This window comes from Megascapheus bottae, chromosome 12 (assembly GCF_031878675.1).
Source record: "Megascapheus bottae isolate mThoBot1 chromosome 12, mThoBot2.hap1, whole genome shotgun sequence".
Taxonomy (NCBI): domain Eukaryota; kingdom Metazoa; phylum Chordata; class Mammalia; order Rodentia; family Geomyidae; genus Megascapheus; species Megascapheus bottae.
This window is the reverse complement of record NC_143520.1, coordinates 58,423,163-58,446,852: the sequence shown is the minus strand read 5'-3', so window position 1 is coordinate 58,446,852 and position 23,690 is coordinate 58,423,163. Positions and strand designations below refer to the sequence as shown.

At 39.0% G+C, this 23,690-nt stretch overlaps 1 protein-coding gene across 2 annotated transcripts in view; it reads left to right on the top strand.

Moving 5' to 3' along the window:
* Fat3 (FAT atypical cadherin 3) overlaps positions 1–23,690 on the top strand; it is a 513,350-nt gene that overhangs the window by 295,505 nt on the left and 194,155 nt on the right. For both annotated transcript variants that reach the window (XM_090343055.1, XM_090343054.1), the window contains exon 3: positions 22,711–22,772. In XM_090343055.1, the coding sequence (XP_090199181.1) occupies positions 22,711–22,772 (62 nt within the window). The remainder of the gene's footprint in view (positions 1–22,710; positions 22,773–23,690) is intronic.

The window sequence follows — 23,690 nt, the reverse complement described above, 5'->3', positions numbered from 1 at the left end:
CCACAAAACAACATTGAGATTTCACCTCACTCTAGTTAGAATAGCCATTATCAAGAAATCTAATAACAACAGATGCTGTTGGGATGTGGCCAGAAGGAAATGTAATCTTGTTCAGTCACTCTGGAAAGCCTTATGGAGGTTTCTCAAAAGACTGACTATAGAGCTTCCTTCTGACCCAGAAATCCCACTCCTGGGCATTTACCCAAAAGACCATGAATAAGGCCACACTAAAGTTATCGGCACAGCCATGTTCATTGCAGCATTATTTCAACTCAGATGCTTCTCAGTAGATGAATGGATCAAGAAGATGTGTGTATCTAAACACAATGGAATTCTATGTTTCCATCAGAAAGAATGTCATTGCCCATTCATAAGGAAAGACTTGGTAAAAAAAATTGTATTAAATGAAGCAAACCAGACCTAAGAAAACATAGGCTGCATTGTTTTTCTCATCTGTAATAACTAGAATATGTCTAGGATATTCTTAGCAAAAGGTCCCAGTAGCTCAATAGCTATGTGCATCTGACCACATAAAATAATTCTTATTGAAATGAACTCTAAGAAGTGGAAATGATGTTTTTTAGTCTACTGCTTGCAGTTATTTCTTTCCACTTTTTCTTTAACTGAGGGAAGGGAAGAGGAATCATAGAAATGTTGGGATGAGGAGGTGAACCAGTATCTACTACTGGTAGTAGATACTATGTTGGAAATAAACTTTACAACTTGAAGAAGGAAGTAGTCTGGAGGATGAAGTAAGCAAAAACGAAGGAGGGATAACACTGTTCAAAAAGAAATGTACTCATTACCTTACTTATGTATCTTCCATATATCACCTTTCTAATAAAATTTTGAAAAAGAAAATTTCATTGCTGTTTTATTTTTATTTTTTTTTGCCAGTCCAAGCTTTAGCTCAGGGCCTGAGCATTGTCCTTGGACTTTCTCAAGGTTAGAGCTCTACCACTTGAGCCTCAGCACTAATTCCAGCTTTTTTCTATGCATGTGGTACCAAGGAATCGAACCCGGGTCTTTGTGCATACTAGGCAAGCACTCTACCACTCCTGGCCCCTGTTGTTTTATTTTTTTATAAAAATAAAAACATTTTACTTGAAACAGAAACTTTCTTTCATTCTCTCCACTTGTGTTCATTGAAGTAATAGGTATTAGCTCCTTATAAAGCCAAGTTAGGGCTAAAGAGAACAGCAAGAATTTGAGCATCAAAGACCTTGGATTGCAGATTGAACTGGGACTTTAGGAGGATAGTGGCTTGGTGAAATGGTGATCAAGAATGCATGAACATTATCATCATGGTAATTTTCCTGTTACAGATGCACACACTAAGTCAGAGGTACTTGACATACATAAGGTATAGTATCTAGGAGAAAAAATTTGGATGTTTACCTTGTTCTCTGGACTCTGAAGCCTTTCCCCCATCTCTCACTTCTTACCAAAGGCCACAAAAGGGACAGGACAAAAGAAAACAGATAATTAGAAACACATATAAAGGCCTGCCTCACGACTCTGTTTCAACAGGCAGGACACACCTGGGCAAAAGGGCCTCCCTCTCTTTCTCTCATATATGTGTGTGTGTGTGTAAATATGCACACATACAAAGCACTCTACCATTATTTCTCTCTTTCTTTCTCTCTCTCTCTTTCTCTCTCTCTCTCTCTCTCTCTCTCTCTGTCTGTCTCTCTGTCTCTCTGTCTCTCTGTCTCTCTGTCTCTCTCTCTCTCTCTCTCTCTCTATATATATATATATATATATCAGTCCAATACCTGCTGTTGAAAAGATAATGAGTAAATGAAAATATGTAAATAAGATAATTTCAGCCATATCAGATCAGACAGAAGAAAATGGAAAACGGGGCTAGGAGAATTCAGAGTCATCAGAGAAAGGAAAATTTCTCTTGAAGGTACCATGAATTCTATTTAATAGAGAACAAATATCCGGTTAGAGGAAAAACAGAAAATAGACAGACACTGAAGGGAAGGTAAAGTGCAGAGGCTTAAGACAAGAATAATGTTCCTGGGCTGGAAGATTGGCCTAGTGGTAGAGTGCTTGTCATGCATGCACAAAGACCAAGGTTCAATTCCTCGGCACCGCATACATAGAGAAAAAGCTAGAAGTGGTGCTGTGGCTCAAGTGGTAGAGCTCTAGCCTTGAGAAAGCCCAAGGACAGTGCTTATGCCATGAGTTCAAGGCCCAGGACTGGCCAAAAAAAAAAAAAAAAGAATGTTCCTGTGGTCAGGAAACAGGAAGAACTACCCAGTAGCCGGATCCTAGGGATAAATTGATCGGAAGGTATTTGGGTATAAATACTATGCTTTCCAAAAAGAAAAAGTTTAGTAAGAAGGAGAAGTAGAAGAAGACATAGCTCAAGAATAAAACTCACAGAAAGATGGAGCAGAAGTCCAAGAGGTGAAGGTCTTGAGAGAGCTCTTAGAAAAAGAATCACAAGGCAGGGCACAGTGGCTCACACCTGTAATCCTAGCAACTCAGGAGGCTAAGATCTGAGGACCCAGGTTCAATGCCAGCCCAGGCCCAAATGGACTTGAGTCTTTTATCTCCAGTTGACCTCTAGAAAATGGGAAGTAGGGCTTGGCTCCACTTCAAAAAGTGGAAACAAGGAATTTTTTTCATATATTTTTATTGTAATTAATAGAAGGGTTACATTATAATCAGCAGATAGAACATCCATTACTTCACATACATGTCTTGGTCCCCATTTCCCTCCCCCTACCCCCACCCCTCATCTTGTTTTCCCTCCCTTCCCTATCCTATTTCAAATAAACATATATACAGTATATCAGGTAACAAGGTAAAATACTATAACAATATGAGATAATCAAGGGCCGGCAAAAGAGATGAGAGATAATTTAGTACATTAAGAACAACAATCACTCATCATATGGCTTTTGTTTCTATATCCTGGAGGTCCTATCTAGGTTTTGCTCTATTGTAAATCTCTGCTAGGAGATTTACTGATTATGGCAAATGAGGGAAACCATTGAGCCTATGTTCCTTTGAGTCTGACTTACTTCACTTAAAATGATTTTTTCTAAGTCTTTCCATTTCCTTACAAATGGGGTAATGTCTTTCTATCTGATAGCAGCATAGAATTCCATTGTGTATAAATATCACATCTTGTTGATTTACTCATCAACTGAGGGGCATCTGGGTTGGTTCCATATCTTTGGTATGGTAAATAGTGCTGCAATGAACATTGTTGTGCTGGTGGGTTTAATATGCCAAGTAGTGGAATTGCTGGGTCATAGGGGAGCTCTATGTTTAGTCTTTTGAGGAACTGCCATACTGCTTTCCTTAGTGGTTGAATGAGTTTGCATTCCCACCAACAGTGTAGTAGTGATCTCAGGGGATTTTTTTTTAAATTGTAGTGTTTGCAGGTCTTTTTCTCCTTCTACTGCTTTATTCTCCTTTGTCAGTGGTTTTGTTTGTTTGTTTGTTTGTTCTGTTTCCTTTATCTGATTTGGGGAAGGAAAGGGGAAGCTCAGAAACAGTGGTACAGAGCATTATCTCATTCAGCAGTGATACTCCATACTGTGTGTTTGAAATGCACTATACAAATTAAGGGGAGAGTGTCAGGAGGAGGTGTGACACTGTTCAAAAAGAAATGTACTAGTTACCTGACTTATGTATCTCTAAGTCCTCTGTATATCACCTGTACAATAATTTTTAAAAGCAAACATATTTGAATCCCTTCTGGTCTCCTTCAATTAATGGTGAACTTAATTGGATTGATCTCACAGTGGCTTAAAATGTCCTGAAGTACTTTGCAGAAGCAATATTGGAGTAAGAAGGCAGATGCCAAACCCAATGCCAATCAAAGCACCAAGTGCAGACTTAACTGAAGATGCTTTTTTCCTAGTGAATGAATTGATTCAGAGATAGAACAGGAGTAAAACATGAGAATGGGAAAAGACTTCTCATGCATTTTCATATATCTTGATTAATTGATAAAGTCTATTTACAGAAATCACGGAAGACAAAAATCAAAGGCAAATAAATCATGGGTTTTCATGGTTACGAACCTAACTTGTAGAGTGAGCCAACTTGATATTTCAATTTTTCTTGAATTTCAGTTTATCTATTTGCAAAACCTCTGGCAAGTTACTTGGTGATTGTTAGGGCTCAATCCTTTCATCTATAAAATGGAGATTATGATAATTAAACAATAATACTTAGCCGTCTAGCAATCATAGTTTTAAGTTATTTTAAGTAGGTGAGATTTTACAAGTACCTAGGGAGTCATCAGAAAATGTCATTAGCTGTCAACTATATTAGGAAGAAGCGGTAGAGAGTTTTTAGAAATGTGTGGGTGTGTGAGAAAAGATGAAATACAGTCATAAAGCATCTCTGAGTGCTTTTGAGCAGGGGCATTACCTACTTGGAGCTAAGCATTGAACAAAGAACTCTGGCAAACTGCTCCTGCTCTGTGGGTCTGACTTTGTTCATCTGTAAACTGAAGTGGATGCAGGGACAGTATAAAGGCACGCACCTGAGTCCAGCCTTGAAGCATTATGGTGGGATAAATTAGCCCAGATGCATGCCATTCACTTGTGATCCCAAACTAAAAAGCCCAATCATCCAAGTTTGCCTGAACCAAATGATTTCTAAGGATGCAGGACTAACACTTTCAATACTAAGACGAGGACCATTTATAGCAAACGGAGAAGGTTGGTAACCCTGCAGATGCCTGCCTCTGTAGGAGGACAAGGGGTGGGGATGAGCTCTACTTAAATGGCACCCAATTGGCACTATTCTTCTTCCCCAACTGTGGCTTTCTTGGATCTTACTTCTAATTCTGAGTCCTTCCACTCTGAGTCTGACAGCAATGAGAGGCAACATTTCACATTAATAGTTCAGAGTCCCTAAGAGAGCCGAGTAACTAATCACATGTCCTCATAGACAGTGTTTCTTCTATGGAAAACGTATTATTTTTCTTCGATTCCCAACAAAACTTCAGTTTCCCATAAGATTTCCTAAAATAACTTCCAGTCATCCAAACCCAAGAAATAGCTTGGATTATTGATTTATTTTTCCCATTATGTTCAGCAATGTTGTTGTTCTAGTACTGAAGCTTGAACTCAGGGCCTGGGCATTGTCTCTTAACTTTTTTTGCCCAGGATGAACACCCTATTGTTTGAGCCACAACTCCACTTCTGGCTTTTTTGTTTGTTTGTTTTTGTGGTTGTTGCTTCATTGTCATTAAAAAACAGACTCCCCCCCCCACCCCCAGACTGGCTTCAAACTGCCACCTCCGATCTCAGCCTCCTGAATAGCTAGGATTACAAGACTAAACCATCCATACCTGATTTATCTCAGCATTTTGTTTTTGAAGGCCAAGCAATCTAGGATGCAGTCCCATTGGGACTGATATTACAGCTCATATATTAAAGATCTAGAGATAATTTCCCCATCCCTCATTTGCCTACCCTCTCCCCCAGAAAAGCAAAGTCCAGGATGAAACTGGGGAACATATCCTGTTCCCTGTCTATTGCTTTGGTTTATCCACAGCAAACTTTCCAACAACTTTCCCAAGGTACAAATGAAACCTGCTAATACAATTTCAAACCTCACTGAACAGCCTTGAGCCTCAGGTCTCTCTAGTGCTAGTGCATTAATATGACTTAAAATAATTAAAAATGAAGCAAAATTAAATAAACCTGTGGAATGGATGTTATGTGTAGCCCCGGTTGGGTGACATGTGGTTTCAGCATGCACTAGTAGTAATTATCAACTAATTACCAGTGCAGTAGTATCGAGCAAATTTTCATCCGGAATGAAGGACTTGACAGTGTTGTGAATGGTTTAAAAATCTATCTCAAGCTCTGGGCTCAGCCATTTGTTCAGAAGATATTGAATTACTCCCTGTGTGAACAAAGATGATAATGACTATTTTGTTTTAATTGGGTAGCTTGTTCATTGGGTTAATGGGTTCTCAAATTCTATAACAAACCATTGTACATACTTTTCCTAAAGAGACAATAAGAATCTGCGGGAAGGGCAAACAAAATTGTGTGATCAGATTTCTGGCCGCTTTGTTGGGCTTCATGGGAGGAGAAGGTGTCAGTCTTGAGGAAAGAGACACCTAGGAATGCAAACTTGATGCTAGCTGACCCACCATCAGCTGTTTCCCCATAACTCTGTATTTGCCAGAGAGTGGGATCCATTTCTGTTTTGCTAGCCCTGTTCCCATCTCTAAAACATGAATACAATTCCAGAAAACTGAAATTACTGGAAAGGCAGCAGGGTGACCTACCTTGGTCCTGTGTCCTTGGGAGAGATTCAGAATACAGGGGAAGTGATAAGAAAGGCCATGAGGAGAATGCATTAGGTCTGTCCACTCACCCCATACCCCAGTACAGCTCCTCTTAAACTGTATATGGAGTACAGACTTCAGAGGGAGAATTAGGTACCAGGAGCAAAGTTGTGTATGGTTCATGAATCCTAGTTGCAGATGTGACCTGACAGGTTCATTCTAGTTTCCCCAGGTTGAACAGTTGTTGTTATCCCTTAAAGGGAGCAATCTGGTCCCCATGAGATGGTTGGTCCACATCATGATAGCCTCTGGATACTGGGGTATCAGACAGGAATAATGAAGGTGGCAAGGCAAAGTTCATTTCTGCAGAAGGGCATGGTACCTACAGCAATCTATGTAAGGAGGTGCACTGGGAAGGCTGTTCATCCAGGTGTTAGTCCTGACACATTACGGCCTTCATTCATTCCAATTGGTCATAACTTACATTCACCGGTGTGTATGATTGGCTTTTCAAAAATGAGTTTAAGTTTTCCAGACCAAACCATCAATATCAGGGTACCCGACCAAAGCAGGAACTTGTTAGAGAAACAATTCTTTCTGGTTCTTTACCACTTGATCCATGCCTCCAGACCCTAGAAAAACAATTCTTACAACAGAATGAGGCTTAACTAAAATAGCTCCTTATAAGATAGCAGCTACCCTTACAATTGCAGTACTTGTGTCAAGGAGCCAGTTTGACCGAAAAGATTCTAGCCTCTACAATAATTGTTTGCATGTGGAGGGGATCTGTCCTATAAAACTATTGTTCTTAGGGATCATTTCAGTCTCTTATAATAAAGATGTTATCCATCAGTCATATCTTTCCTGGAACCAGGCTGCTCACAAAGTGACTATAAGAGAGTATCTTTATGAGCAAAGATAAATATATACTACAGATAATGAGATAATTGCTAAGCATTGCTTTTTGTTTTATTTTCATTTTTTTATTTTACTTGAATTTTTCAAATTAAAAAAATAAAAATTTTACCATTTCAATTCAACATGTCAGTTTGTGAACACAATGCATCTTGATCAATATCATACCTTTCATCCATCCTAACACCACTTCTGCATTTTAGTTAATATATAGGTCCAGGTAAGGTGTTAGTTGCTTCTAGCAAAATGAATAAACAAGCAAACAAACGAAAGCAGTTTAAACACCTGTTCACAAATATATTTTCAATAGACAGGATTTTTCTATAGAGTTAGAATAATAGCATTTGGTATTTGAATATTTATTGCAATTTTATGTGAGAAATTTCTATTCCTAAGGTTAGCCTACAGGAGTGAGGTACACTGTTTTCTCTTTCAGGCTTTGTGTACTCTTTTCATCTGCAGTCACTACTTACACTTCCCTGTAAGGACTACAAATCTTGAAATTTTTGGTTTTAGGTTTTCTTTGAATATCCACATTACTACTACTTATTACTACCAAGAAGCCCCAGTTAAGAAGCGCTAAGAGAACGTTTACCATATACTAGCTACAGACACAAGTTTAAGAGTCAGACAAATCTAGCTTCTCAGTAATATAACCCTGCCTGAGTCACAAGAATTCTTTATGATTTAAAAATATGGGATATGCAACCTCTAGAAACAAATGATACAGTAGTCATGAGTCTCTTCAGCCCTCTCTATCTCTGATTCCAATTCCAATTCCACTGAGCCAGTATTTGCTAGCCCTCTGGGTTCTCTCTGGCATTTCTAACACTGTCAATTATTTTCTAATATGATTTTCCTTTTATTTCTCTGAACAAGAAACTAAACTACAACCTAACTAACCCTCACATCCTCTTTGCTAGAAACTTAGTGGCATTTAAGGAGGGTTAATTTATCAACTTCAGTCCAAATGTGAACCTCGATTGTAATGTTCATTCTGAAATGTTTTGGGGATGTGGAGATTTGGAGAGTATTGTTGATAATCTCTCCCTTCCTGGATATTCTGCCTCCTCCCAGAATTTAATAACTTTTGCAACATAAAATATGGACTGAATTCAACTCTCCCCTCTCTCTGACAGACCACTAGTTCCTAGGGATATGTAGCAAATTCATGGGTAAATAATATAATTCAAGTTAAATAAGATATAAAAAGCAAAAGAAAAATAACATACATACTAGAGAGAGTTGAGAAAAACGCATTAGCATTGGCAGTCTGCCACTTCCTCCCATTAACCTCAATTAACCACACAGAATATAGACTCTGCATATGATACAAACACACACACTCACAAAATCCATGGCTTCTGGTGAACTTGTAACAGTTTATGTTAAAAAAAACCAAAACAATAATTATCACAGCACATTATTTCATTTTGAGTTTATTTGAAAGTTTTATCCAGAAGGTATGAAGTATTTTTATGAGCCATAATATAAATACTAAGTAGAATATTCTCACATACATGGAATTCTACCTCTTAACAACTGTAAACAGGTACTCGTATGTATTTGTGGTACACAAATATACATATATCTACATAGAAACATTATTATGCGAGGCCAGGAGTGTGGCCTAGTGGTAAAGTGCTTGTCTAGCATGCACAAAGCCTTTAGTTCCATTCCTTGGTACCACATATACAGAAAAAGCCAGAAATGCTGCTGTGCCTCAAGTGATAGAGTGCCAGTCTTGAGAAAGCCCAAAGACAGTGCCCAGGTCCTGAGTTCATAGTGTTTGTTTAGCAACTGTATTTATTATTTATTTTAACTCATTGAATTATACAGTGCTAGTGCTATTACAGTTCACTTTATTAAAAATACACAAATTTATGATTTTTTTTATGCTGGTACCAGACCTTGAGCTCATGGCTTAGGTGTTGTCCTTTTGCTTTTTGTTCAAGTGCGCCACATTACCACATTATCTATGTTTAATTGGAGATATAAGTCTCATAGACTTTCATGCCAGGCTGGCTTTGAATATGTATTTATAGATCTCAGCCTCTTGAGTAGGTAAGATTGCAGGAATAGCCACCAATTCATGTCATTATGGAAAAGGCCAGAAGCAGTAGCTAAGTACTCTGAAAGATATTCCTTTAATGACCATTAAGTGACTAAAAACATGACTACATTTGAAGGATCAATGCCTTTTGGGGTAACAAGAATACAAAGTTGATAGTGGAACTGTTTATAAACTTCTCTGTGAAAGCACCAAAAGAGGAGACACAAATTCTCTGAATTTATGTGACATTTCTTCTAAGAATTTTAAATAAAATCTGCCACCTCTTCTGTTTCCACTTATTATTTTATAGTGGAATTTTCATATGCTAACCAGCCCTAGTGAGGAGGAGGAGGAGGAGGTTATTTGTTCTCCATGAAACTATTATTTATAGAGGAAAACCTTGCATTCCACAGCATTTTAAACATGGTTTGCACTCATCCACCATGTTTACAGGAGAAGGAATTCATCCCTAAAAAGAGAAAAACAGTTAAGTATCATTAATTCAAATTCTCACTGAGGAAGATCTTATAATGGGGTCTGAGAACATTTCAGGGAACACACTTTGATGTGTTTTCAAACAACCACAGGTTAATGCTGCTATTAACATAGTATTTATTATCCAGCATTAATTAATTAATTAATTAATTAAACTGCTTGGACGGACTGTAACGAATAGTTATGAAAGGTATTTACAATTAGAATATCAAAATGATGGTGCTTAAAATCATAATGCTTTACAAATGGTTGGTCTTAAGCATATTAATATTCCCCTCAGAGTTAACTGTGGTATTGAATAACCTAGGTAGCAATATCCCAGCAATGACAACAAATTCTCAGCTATATGGGAGGAAAGACGAGGAAAGACAATGAGGTTTTAGTGTGTGTGTTTGTGTGTATGTGTGTGTGTGTGTGTGTGTATCTGTGTGTTTGTGCATTTAAATTTAAGAAAAAGTAAAGGTTTGAATTATGTGAAAATTAACTGGAGAATATGTGGTATATTTTTTTTTTCAAAAGAGTGTTAGCAGTCTTCCCATAACATCCAAAGCTTTCTTTTAACCATGATACTTTCCCCGCAGAGGGTGTTTTTTTTTTCTTAAAAAAAACTTGATTTCAAAATATTTTTCCTACTTTCAAAGGTCTTGTATAAATTACAGAGTAAAAGTGACTTTAAAGAACAATAGTCTTGCAGAGTACAATGCGAAGACTGCACATTCTCTGTGCAATTTTCACTTCATCCATCTTCTTGATTTATCTGTCATCTGGAAAAAGATGTAGAAACAAATTATTTACAATGAAATGATTTCTGGGGAGGATATAGTAGCTGTTTTCACACCTCTGGAGTTTGACAAAAATTAAAGAAGGCTAGGGTGTTCATTTGAACAAGCAGTCACGTTTAGATGTCTAGTGATTAGAGGGACCAGTCTAACACAGTATTTCCTTTTGAATGTAAATAGAAATAGTAACCCAGTGTACTTAGAGCTTTTAACACGCATTAAATGTAATGCATTGTTCTGTTCTTTTTCTCCAGTTGCTAATTCGTCTTCCTCTTCCTCCTTTCTGTTCCTCTAGTCTTCCTCATCTTCTTGTTTTGTTGTTGTTGTTGCTTTTATTTTGCTGTTTTGCCTTACATTCAGGAGACAGTCAGGAGACTTCTGCTCAATCACTTGAGTCATGCCTCCAGCCTCACTTTTTGCTGGTTAATTGGAGGTAAGAGCCTCATCAATTTTTCTTCCCAGGCTGGCTTTGAACTTTGATCCTCTCATCTCAGTCTCTTAAAGAATGAGGATGATAGTCTTAAGCCACTGGCCTGGGCTATTCTTTCTGATTTCTGTACATTTGCTAAACACAGAGCACAAGGCTGAACCTTTTTGATCTAGTCCATAAGGAACTTGGTACTCTCACCATTTGAGAGATAAGACTAAGGCCAGGGAGTTTCACAACTTTCCTTTGTTCATACAACAGCTGTAAAATAGTAGAGGCAGGATGTAAACAAAGGTTTCCCTTTTTTACTTGCTATTATTTAGCTTCTATACTATTAATTTCAGGTGAAGATTTGATAATTTAGTCTTTTTCAAGTTCTTTCAGGATTGTACTCCCTGTTAAAGTCTGGGTATAAATGCAGCTTGCTCTCTTGTCTTCTCCTGGATACAGAGAATGAATCTTTCCTTCTTACTAACACTCTGGACTGTCGAGGGTGTGTCTGGCCGGACTATCAGTTCCTTAAAGCAAAAACAGTCTGTCTACTCTGCTCCTTCCAATCGCCCTGGTGTAAACAGTGTTTGTGGAAAAGGGTGGACATTCCAGGGAGGTCCTGATACCTCTGCTAGGGGATCTGAGGCACTATCAGAAATGAGGTAGAGTGAATGCTGCATAGAGAAAGAAGTGAAGGGAGAGGAGAAGGAAGAGGAGAGAGAATGAAGGAAGGAAAGAAGGAAGGAAGGAAAAGAGGGAGGGAGGGAGGAAATGAAGGAAGGAAGAAAGGGGAGCTGTGATTCAAGTAGCAGAGTAGCACTGGCTTTGAGCACAAAAGCTAAGGGGCAGTACCGAGGCCCAAGTTCAAGCACTGTGACTAGCATGCACACACACACATACACACACACACACACATATATACAATCCCTCCCCAGGTGATTGTGATTCCAATGCACCGAGACACAGCTGTGTTTGAAAGCCAGAAATGGTGTAAACTTCTGAAAAGTTCATGGGCCTCTAAGTCTCCTAAAGCTGGGAAGAGCACACAGCTCTGTGTTCCTAACCAGCCCCCAGGCATAAGTCAAGAAGTGAATCCATCCCATGCTCAGAATGGCAAGATTATATGATCACATCAGTGAAATTTAACAATGCTCCGATGAAAGGTTCCCTATCAGTACATCTTCAAATTAGCTGCATGAACTGTGAGTTTCAGATCTCTTGCCTGTCAGATGATAGGATGAGGAGTAGACATTTTATATTTGCCCAAATATTTAGGAAGATGTTGAATGTGAAGATTGGAAAGAAACAGGCTAGGTTAGTTTTGAAACCCATATAACACTTGAGTCTAATAATGACAAATACTGTTTGGGCATTTAGTATATGCCAATAACCAAGCTAAGCAGTTTAAATTGATGGCCTGATTTAATAAGCTTTGTTCTATAGATGAGGAAGTGGTAGAGAAGCTAAGTAACTTGCCTGAGGACATGTGGCTGCCTGGAAAGGTTGGGCATTCAGGCTTTCTGATGCCAAAGCTTGGCACCTAGGCCTTCTGATGCCAGAGCTCATAGACGGAGGACTTGCACTCTCATTACCTCCCCATGCTTCCCAGGCTAGACATCTGTAGGGCCCATGTGGATTGTGGATTGGCAGCCATTCCTGCACCCTTAATTTGAACATCTGATATTTGGAACTAGGCAAAAAAAAAATTCTTGGCAGGAAGATAGAGAGGACGTGCCATTTGCACATCTGAGTACACACACCAATGGTACATTAATGGCACCTAAGGATAGCATCATTTTCTATACCATCCATATTGGTTCACCATCTGCAGCTTAATTTCACTGAAAAAAGCCAATATGGCATTCCAGGTTTAGCTTCATAGCCTTGAAATGTCTTCAGGTGTATAAATGCTTCCTTGCGTAGAATGAATCAGAAAGTAGCCTGAGGGCTCTGTGCCATTTAGTGATTGGTGCTAAGGAAAGGATGGGGGTGGAGAGACCAGATAGGAGTGGGAAGTATCACTGCATACTGGCAAAAGTGAGTTTAGCTCTGTAGGGGGAGAGGAGCAGAACTGCTAGATATAGGAGAGAATCATACAGAGAAGGCCTTTAGAAGCATTTTTGATATGTACCATCACTCTTCATTTCTCTCCCTCTTTCTTTATTCTCTCCCTCTCTTCTTTCCTCCCTCACTTTCCCTCCCTCTCTTCTTCATTCCCTTTCTCTTGTTTGCCATTACTGTAGCTTGACTCAGAGCCCTGTGCTCTTGCTTGGCTGTTTCTTTCCATGATGGACCTTTCCCACTTGAGCCACACTTCATTGCTGACTTCTTAGTTGGGTGAAAATTGCTCCTTTCTCTCTTGTTGGCATTACCTTACTTCAGTCTGATGCTGAATTATTTTGACTCAGATTCCCCATGTAGTCCAGAAAGAATGATATAGGGAAGGGAAAGTTCACCTAAAACCCTGGCATTCTTCTTTCATGTTGTATGGTAGGCCCAGGGGAAAGTACCAAAATGGAGTGTGTGCAGTGTTCAAAATGGAGTGTGTGCAGTGTTCACCTCCTCCCTCTTCCTTCTACTTCAGGGGCTGCAGAATCCTGAAGCTAAACTAGGAAGTATCTGTGACAGCAGAATGCTGCCTAAGAATTCTCGGCTGCTAAGGCATACTTGGGAATGCCATTCATTGTCTTGCAAAGAGCAAAACAAAACATCTCTTATAAATAACCAACAACTGTGCATGTTTTACCCACAAAAATCTTATGATCTGACTTAATAGACACTCTTTCTTATACAGAATTAAAAGTTCCTAGTAGCATTTTCATAATTACTATTTTAAAAATTCCAATTTGCAGACGTAAGCTCCATAGTGATTTCCCCTGTCAAATTTTCTTAATAGCAACTTAATGAACTTCAAATCTTCATTCTTGATTAATCAGCCCTTACTCAAAGAGTATATCTGAGTTAGGTACCAGGAGCTCCCATCTGTAATCCTAACTATGTTGGAGGCTGAGATCCAGAGGCCAGGTTTGTAGCCACCTTAGATCAAAAAGTCCACGGAGACTCGATGTCCAATTAACTAGCCCCAATGAAGGTGTCCTTCAAGTGGTAGATGGCCAGCTGTGAGTAAACCACACACACACACACACACACACACACACACACACACACACACACACACAGGCACGAGAACTCAAGGCTTTGAGCTCAAGTGCCAGTAAGGAGGAGCAAGGGGAAGAGGAGGAGGAGGAGAAGGAGGAAGAGGCCAGCTTCCAGAATTCTTTTCCAAAACCCTCATAACTGCAAAAATAGCAGTTATTTTTTGGCTTATTTATTTTAACTAAACATGCACAGCTGGACATAATGCCATGAAGAAGACAGTGGAGTCAGGTGAGAAAGTAGGAGAGCAAAGAGGCTTATTTCCTGTACAGTGATCAGCTGCAGTCTCACATCAATTAGTGACAGTGACACTGGTTCCCCTGGCTCCCGAGCAGAGGACTTGCAGGAACCCCAGGCCATCTTCTTTCAGGAAGACAGTGAAAAGAAAGTCGCATTATAGTGCCTAGGTTTGTAGTGCACAGCAGTTAAGTGACCTGTGAGAAGTAATTTAATGCAGTTTTCTCCTGGATATGTAGTAAAAATAATATTACTCATATGAGAATCTAAAGTTATAGGAAAAATTAAAGTAGAAATGAAGACAGGTGTCAGTCTGTTTGAACAAAGAAAGAAAGTATATGTGCAGTAGGCCATACAGTGTCTTCAATGTTGAAGGAGTCACATGAGCTCATGTGTAGTAGCTGTTTTAGCACTGCGCATACTCAATAAATGTTGATTTCTTGGTATTATTATTTTCTCATTTATATTGATAAGTTAGATACAAATCACGATATAGAAGAACCAGGGAATGGCAGCAAAGGCTGTGTGCTAAGATAGAAGATTTAAAAATTAAAAACTCGGCCTGAGAGTGTGGCTTAGTGGAAGAGCACTTGCCCAGCAAGCAGGAGACCCCAGGTCAAATTCTTGTATCAGACAGACAGACATAGAGGCAGGCAGGCAGACAGGCAGGCAGATTAGATAGGTTCTTCAAAAATAGATGATAGATTAGACAGATGCTTTTCAAGATTAAAATTCTGAGCCAAGAATTTTATATTTTTGAAGAACCTAGAGCTATCAGAAGCGGCTCGAAAATTGGCCCTAAAATTTGGCTGTAAAAATGGGCAAAAATTAGGGAAATAACAAAATGATTCAAAGACAATTCTTTGAGAGCATTCATATCACTTTAATTCCTGTGCTTTGGAACCATTATGGTCACTCTGAAACAACACTGAAAGCTGTGGAACTTCGTGTATGTATCACCTTCATTCTGACCACTTTTACTTGCTGTTGTAATGCACCAGACTCTGACTTAAACACAAGTAACATAAGCTGAGTAAGAGTTTTTCAGTAGTCTTCTACTTGTTTCCTATTAGGGAATACTGACTTCTCAGAAAATAGAGGCAAACATTGGGTGCCTTAGAAGTAGTACTTACCCTGTCAGCAAATGTGTGAGGCACTGATGGAGGTTCTTGGACTGAACGTGTCTAGAAGGAAGTCCAGACACTAGATTTTGTGTGGAGGGAAAGTCTGAGGAGGCTTCCAGAGAAGGTAACACTGAAATTATTTGGAAGTATCTAAAAGGCTTTATCAGTGGGCATAGCCACAGAGAAATGATGAACAGAGGAAATGAGACATGAAAGACAGAGCAAGCATTAAGTGGAGATCATAAAGTTTGATAATTTTGTTGTGATTTTTTAAAAACTACAAATACCAGGGTGGAAGTTGGGCCTAGTGGTAGAGTGCTTGCCTAGCATACATGAAGACCTGCGTTGGATTCCTCCGTCATCTTGTGGCTCAAGGCTAGAGCACCTAGCCTTGAGAAAACCCAAGGATAGTGCTCAGGCTCTGAGTCCAATCCCAGGACTGCCAAAAAGAAAAGAAAAACTACATATACCAAAAGCATGCTTCTTGTAGTCTTGGAGAACTAAGTTGAACAGCTAAGACCTGCACTGCTTCAATTAGCACTTCAAAAAAAAATGTGAATGTCATGGAAGTAGATTACACAGCTGTGACCCAGGACACCTACAGGGAGAAAATCAACAGAAAGATGTCATCCTTACAAGTGTTACTTTTCTGCCTATAACTACTTCAAACATTTTGAATTCTGTTTTTAGCAGGCAGCCATATTTTTCTGCTTTGGCTGTTTCACAGAGAGAGGTTATTATGATTCTTCTGTCTCTACAACAACACCAAAAAATCAAAAGCAGCTATTTTTAAAGTAATTATATACTTCTAGCCATCTAACCCCCCTTATTGAATATCATTCACTAAAGACTGGCATACTTTCCCTCCTAAATTGGAGGTTTGCATAAGTAATTACATCAAATGATGTGTTTGTTTATATCTCCAAACCACACTCAAAAAGCTTGCCTATGATTTATCTTTGAGATTGAATTTCATCACATCAGTCCCCAATTTACCGTGCCCGGTGGGTCTCCAGTTACAAGTGTGTTATCCACGCCTCTGTCTTGCATAAATTACAGAATGGGTTTGCCTTCTCAACGGTTGAAGAGGGAGGTGGCTCCATTTACCTTCTCCATTTTAAGGCCCACATATATTCAGCTACAAGAAAGTTAACTAAAATGAAGACAGAGCCTTGGTGAATTGAATTTCTCTGCTCTGTGAAGAATGACTTTCTGCCTACCTTTCTGAGCATGAAAGATGACAATGTGGCTGAGATTCGCTTGTTCATTCTAAAGCAATGACTTCTTAAAGGAAGATTTCCCCTTCTTAGTATTGCTGGAACTGGCCAATAATAACCTTTTATTTTCCTGGTTCCTAAATTCATTGTTTATTTACTTGAAGGTCAGTCTTTCCCAAATGAGAACTTGTTAAAAGAAAAAAAAGTGGGCTGGGAGTTTGGCCTAGTGGTAGAGTGCTTGCCAAGCATGCATGAAGACCTGGGTTCGATTCCTCAGTACCACATACATAGAAAAAAAGCTGGAAGTGGTGCTGTGGCTCAAGTGGTAGAGCTCTAGCCTTGATAAAGTCCAAGGACAGTACTCAGACACTGAGCTGAAGCCCAGGACTGGCAAAAAAAAAATTTAAAAAAAAGAAAGAAAAAAAGTGGGGGGAGTGGCATTGTTGGGTGCTAGTGACTCATTCCTGTAATCCTACCTACTAAGGAGACTGAAAAACGAGAATCATGGTAAGAATGCAGCCCAAGGCAGGAAAGTCTATGAGACTCTTATCTTCAATTAACCACCTAAAAACCAAAAGTGGAGCTTTGGCTCAAAGTTGTAGCATGCTAGCCTTGAGTATAAACACACAGGGACAGAACCCAGAGTTAAGGCCCCACCACTGAGGGCAGAAAAAAGAAGGTGACATGGTTCAAAATACATTATACTCATAAACAGACATTTTGAGTTGAAACCCTTTGTGCAACTACTCAAACATAATAAAATCTAGTGACAACTTTATGGTTTTCTAGTGCTTTTAAGAGCCTTCTTACACACATTATATCTTCACCCACGTAAAATACACAATAGTCAATGTTAGATAAATGATCCTCTTTTCCCCTAAAAGAAGTCTTGGCTTCATAAGCAGACACTTGCTAGTCCTTGCCTGACCTCATCTGTTTTTCCTAATGATTTCCACTCTTAACTTGCATGGGATTTTTTTTCTCTTGCCTTTCAGTTCTGTTTAGGAAAGGACAGAAGACAGATGCCCCAGGCAGACTTGGAGAGATTGTCTTGTATCTTTCCATCGCTGGTGAGAACTGCCTGTCTTCTCCCAGCTCCAAGTTCACTACGGAGTGTGTCACTTCAGGCTGTTCAGGAAGTCTGTCTTTCTATGTTAGCTAATAAAGATGCAGTTCACACATGCCAGTGAAGAGTGCAGATGGTAGAAAGTGGCAGTTCGCTCAGCTTTGTGTGGACACTGTGAAAGTTTATCAGTTTCCTAAAGAATTTAAGATTATTACAGGAGGAAGCCAGCCTTCAAGAGATAGTTGTATCTGCACGATGCTGGAATAGGAGCTGTGATGGCACTAGCATTCTCAGGGAAGCAGAGTACACAAAAGCACATTTTTTTTTTTGGCCCAGAAGATCCAGAGATAAACTTCCACATGCAGTTTTCCAGCATTTTCGCCTATTCACAGTCTTCCTATGACGAGTGGTTATTGTTTTCATTGTGACCTCAGGAGATCCCCTGAGGAGATGGTGAGACTGGATGGTGAGACTTCTCACCTTGTAAGAGCCCTAGTCCTCACCTGAAAAAGGCTTCCATGGCATATGACCTTGCATGAGAGCATGGGCTGAAAATTAAGTGTGTGTTAGACGCCTAATGCTCCACCACACATACCCCTGGATTCAATATGAACCTGGCCTTCCTTCATCTCGCCCCATGCTGCACCATGTCTATTTCCACATTTCCAGTTGCCTTACCAGACCACAGGCACGCACGATGAGCCCAAGGATCTGGTGCGAGTACCAGAACAGCCCCAGGTGTCTCATTCTTAGATGTGTCTGGGCAGGTGGAAAGAATCATGTCAATACAAAATGTGAGTGAGATTCAAGAATAGATAGCAAATAGACGGACAGTGCTTTTCTCTAGGAACCAAAGGACCCTCTCAGATCCCATCCTAAGAGATTGTGGTACAGAAAATGAAAAATGGAGGGGTGGGGGAATGACAAATCTGTGTTTTTAGACTTTCCAAGGGCATTGTAATAAGTAGCTAAGGAAGGGAAGAAACTTGAAGGTTGGACTGGCAGTCTCCTCTTCTCAACCTTAATAATGTCTCCTTTTTCCATCCCATGAGTGCATATGGCTTCTCCACTAGTGCAGAGGATGTTTGTAAACCATTTTGTTTTAGTTCCTGCTAGTATATATTCATTGTACATAGTGAGGGGCGTCACAGGGATAGTTACACAAAAGCAAAATGGGTACTGTTGCTCATGGTCTCCCTCCTTTTCCTTTATAGTGTATTTTATCTAATGATTTCTTTTATTATCTCTCAATATTGTACAAAGGGGTTTCCGTTCACCCTGTCAATTTATAAATGTAATGCATCATGATCAATTTTACTCCTTTTGTCGTTCTCCAATCCCCTCCATCTTTTCCAGTTTTCTAGTTTCGCTTTCACATCTGCACTTTATTATTACTATATTTGCCTACTGTTCTTCTGTTTGTCTGTTGGGTCCCTTCCCTCCTGCCCCATTAAATCTCACTCTTCACATTACTAATTCTGTTTCAATTTTCTGGTATTCATGCTGCTAAACTGTAAGTTAAATGTTCAAAGGAGTTACACCATGGTTCTCTCTGGTATATACCATAATTCAGTTAGTTTGATGATGCATATGCCTCGTGTATGTTTTCACATGTCTGCATTTTAGAGCTAACTTCAACATGAGAGAAAACGTGTCCTTTGTCCTTCTGAACCTGACTTACTCTACTTCACTTCACTTTTTTCAGTTTCACACATTTCCCTGAAATTGACATAATCTTTGTGGTAGATATAGCTCCAATATATAATATATTTATATAATATACATATTTATATTTATAATTTATATAATTCAAATTTTATATAATTATAATTTATTATATATTTTATCATATATTATTTATATAATTGTATATATGAATTTATATGTAATAATGTTATTCATATATATACGTTTTCTTGATACATTCATTCATTGTAATGTATGAATTGTGAACATGGTAAGGAAGTATCTTATCTTGACTTATAGTCTTTTTGATAAATACTTAGTAGTAGGTCCTAGAGTAATTTTAGAGGAATCTCCATATTGCCTTTCATAGTCATTGTACCATTTTATTTTCCCACCAAGAATGTGATAGGTCTCTCCTCCCCGCTTACATTCTCACTCATATTTGTTGTTAGTATTGTTGATTATGGCCATTCTTACTAGAATGAGTTGGAATCTCAATGTTGTTTTGATTAGCATTTTCTTTATGGCCAGATTTGATCATTTGTGTATGTGTTCACTGAGCAATTTTTCTTCATGTAAGAAGTCTCTATGTTGCTACAGCTCCCCTATGACCCAACAATTCCACTACTAGACATTTACCCAATTGTCCAGAAACAAGGACATACTAAATCCACTACCACAACAATGTTCATTGCAGCACTATTTACCATAGCAAAGATATGGAACCAAAACAGATGTCCCTCAGTTGATGAGTGGATCAACAAGATGTGGTATTTGTACACAATGAAATTCTATGCTGCTGTCAGAAAGAACAACATCTTCCCATTTGTAAGGAAATGGAAAGACTTAGAAAAGGTCATATTAAGTGAAGTAAGCCAGACTCAAAGGAACATAGGCTCAATGGTTTCCCTCATTTGTCATAATCAGTAGAAACCTTGGGCTCTCCTAGCAGAGATTTGCAATAGAGCAAAACCTAGATACATAAGGCCATATAGTATGATGCTAAATGAAAGGACCTCTAGGATATAAAAACAAAGGCCATATAATGAGTGAGTGTTGTCCTTAGTGTACTATGTTATCTCTCATCTCTTTTGCGGTCCCTTGGTTATCTCATATTGTTACAGTATCTCACTTTGTTATCTGATATATTGGATATATCTGTATTTGGTTATTTGAAATTGGATAGGGAAGGGGAAAACAAGATGAGGGGTGTGGGGGGAGGGAAATGGGGACTAAGACATGAGAAAGGGTATCAATGTGTGTGAATTAATGCACCTTCTATATGGAGAATATAATGTAACCCTTCTATTAATTACAATAAAAATATATGAAAAAAAGAAGTCTCTATGTTGCTCCTTTATTGAGTTAATTAATCTTCAGGGTTTAGGTTTTGGAGCTCCTGGTATATTTTGGATATTAGACTCTTGTGAGATATATAGCTGGCAAAGATCTCTCATTTTCTAGCCCGTGTTTTTACCTTAGGAACTATGTTAACTGTACACAATCTTAATGTTATCCCATTTGTCTAACTTCTTTCCTATTTTGCCAAACCCCTGGAACTCTACTCAGGAAATTCCTGCCCAGGGTAGTAATTTTCAAAACTTTCACCTACTTTTTTCTGTAGTAGTTTATCTCATCACACTCCTTCCCCTACCCTCTCCCTTTTTGCCAGTTCCAGACCTTGAACTCAGGGCCGGAGCACTGTCTTGGACTTTCTAAGGCTAGCACTCTACCACTTGAGCCACATCTGGCTTTTATCTATGTATGTGGTACTGAGGAATCGAACCCTGGTCTTTGTGCATGCTAGACCAGTACTCTACCAAAAGCCCAAACTCGGCTTCCTCTTTTTTTAAAAAGATTTTTCCAGTGGCTTTCATTACTGCACACCCATCACACTTGATGCCTTCCCTGTCCCAGGAAACACTCTAAACACACCAATCAATATCAGCCTAAAAAATTCATTCTCAGTATGGTGCAGAACTGAATATTAGCATATAGTTGGTCTCTTCCACAGCAACATTTGGTAATTGAGCATTACTTGCCCTCTCTCCTTTGCAGTAGGTAGGGAGCTGGGTTGACAGCAAAGCTATGTGGCTATAAGGAAAGTCATTTCTATGAAGCCACTGTCAATCTTTCTGGTGGATAATTATACCAGCAAAAAAAAAAAAACTAGGGTAGAGGGCTAAGAACAATGGTGGTGGCATGTACCAGTCATGTAATGGCCCATCAGCTGAATGGAGTAGAGCCAGCTTCTACAGAGCAGTGCTACTCTAGGTAGATATAATTTGAGAGACCATGTAGCCCATGCATCCTCTGTAGATGCTTGGCTTCACAGAAATCTGTTTCCTCCCACTCCCTACTCTGTCTGGGACAGACGCCTGGGGACAGGAATCCACCCCACCTCACCATATGTGCTTGACTTATGTGGTGAGAAAGTTTTTTTTTTGTGGAATTTGCTCTGTTATTTCCTATTTAATGAGACTATACCATGAAAAACTCCAGCTCATATTTTTCTTAAGGGACAATGTAGAATGGAGAAATGCAAATTAAATTTGACTTTCTACTTGCTATTTGACAATAAGAAGAATCTTAAAACCTTCAGAGGAAAATCAACAGAATAAGCTGGAAGGCCTTGAAGGTTTTGTCTCTTCCCTTTTCTTTGTCTGATTCTTCAAAGAGGTAATATCTTTATGAGACTGTTTGAAAGGGAAAAGAGCAAGAGCTACATTTAGAAAAAAATAAGCACTTAAAAAGTGATAAAACTGTAATATGAGATCGGTGGTATGTAAGAGTTATTAAATTTGAAAATTTATGTATATATGTAATTATTACAGAAATAACCTTCTTGTATAACAAAAATGATATAAGCACATAAAAGTAAATAAGAAAGTACCATTTCCTAGCCTGAATCTAATTAGTGCCAACAATCAATTAATAAGTTTTTCAAAATCTCTAATGAATTTTTTACAGCAGGATTTCAGTCATATGGAAATAAATCTTTGGTCTGCCTCTTTAATGACAACGCTATTAAAAACAACGGGTCTTTGGTGAAATCCCCAACTCCAAAGATGACAAGAATGGTGTCACAGAAATAAAACACATTTTTCAAGTTTTCTTTGTAAATGTTATTTCATTTAAGAATACTTTGGAAGACTGATTGTCAGAAGACGTGGAATGTCTGTCTGCTGTCCGTTTTGCAGTTCCTTGAACTGAACTTGTTTCTGACACTCAGTAATTTATGTGCTCCAGAGATTTATCAGTCCAATATTCTCATTTCTACACAGGTCTGATTACTACAACTGCAAGAAAATTGGATCGAGAACAGCAGGCGGAACATTTTCTGGAGGTAAGTACATAAGAGGGAACTGGTTTTCAATAAAACTGACTTCCACTAACTCTCAAAAGCTTCATCACAGACAAGGACTTTAATAGATTGGAACAGTAGGGTTTAGAAGGAGATACCCTCTTGATTTGTTCAGAATTATAGATTTCTAATGCCTTCTTTTTCATGGCAAGCAGAACAAGCTTTGTGGAGCAACTGAAGTGAGCAGGAGTGTGGATTTCAGTCCTCATTTTCCAAAATCCTAAAAGAACATTCCAAAGCAGAGTAGACTCTTGGCTTCTCAGAATCTGTTTCTCCATAGTGGGGCTACGGTCCTGATGAAGACAATAAAGAACAGGAGTGTGGCAGCTGACGTTGTCTTCATCTTGAAAGGAGTATGTGCTGCTACTCTTGCTTATTTCTTCCCCCACAATGGGGGTGAGGAAGAGAAGGTACAGGTCGATTCAACAGCCCCAGAAGATGGCTTCTGAAACCATAAAATTTACTTCTGGAATTCATTAAGACAGCAACAGTGGCAGTATAAACTCTCAGGGCTTTCTTTCTGGGGAAAGGGATGAAAGATTACAAGGCAAGGGGGATGAAAACAGGTAAGTCATAGCTCTGTGGCACATTCTTTCCATGTTTCTAGGATCTTCATTAGGAATCTTGAAGTCTGGGCAGTATGATGGCTCTGTGGCTGAAGTGTGACAAGGATGATAGGGAGTGGATAGCAGTCTTCAGAACAGCGGGTGCTGTGGAGGGCTCACAACACACTCCTGCTTTCATAATGATCATTTCATAGGTCTTGTCTGGAGTGTAGGCGTCAGTGGTGAAGGGAGGAGACAGATGGGTAAGGAGGGCAAATATAGTCAGAATTCTTTGTGTGTGTGTGAGAGAGAGAAAAGGTGGAAGATAGAGACTTCATGGGTCTGCTTTGGGAAG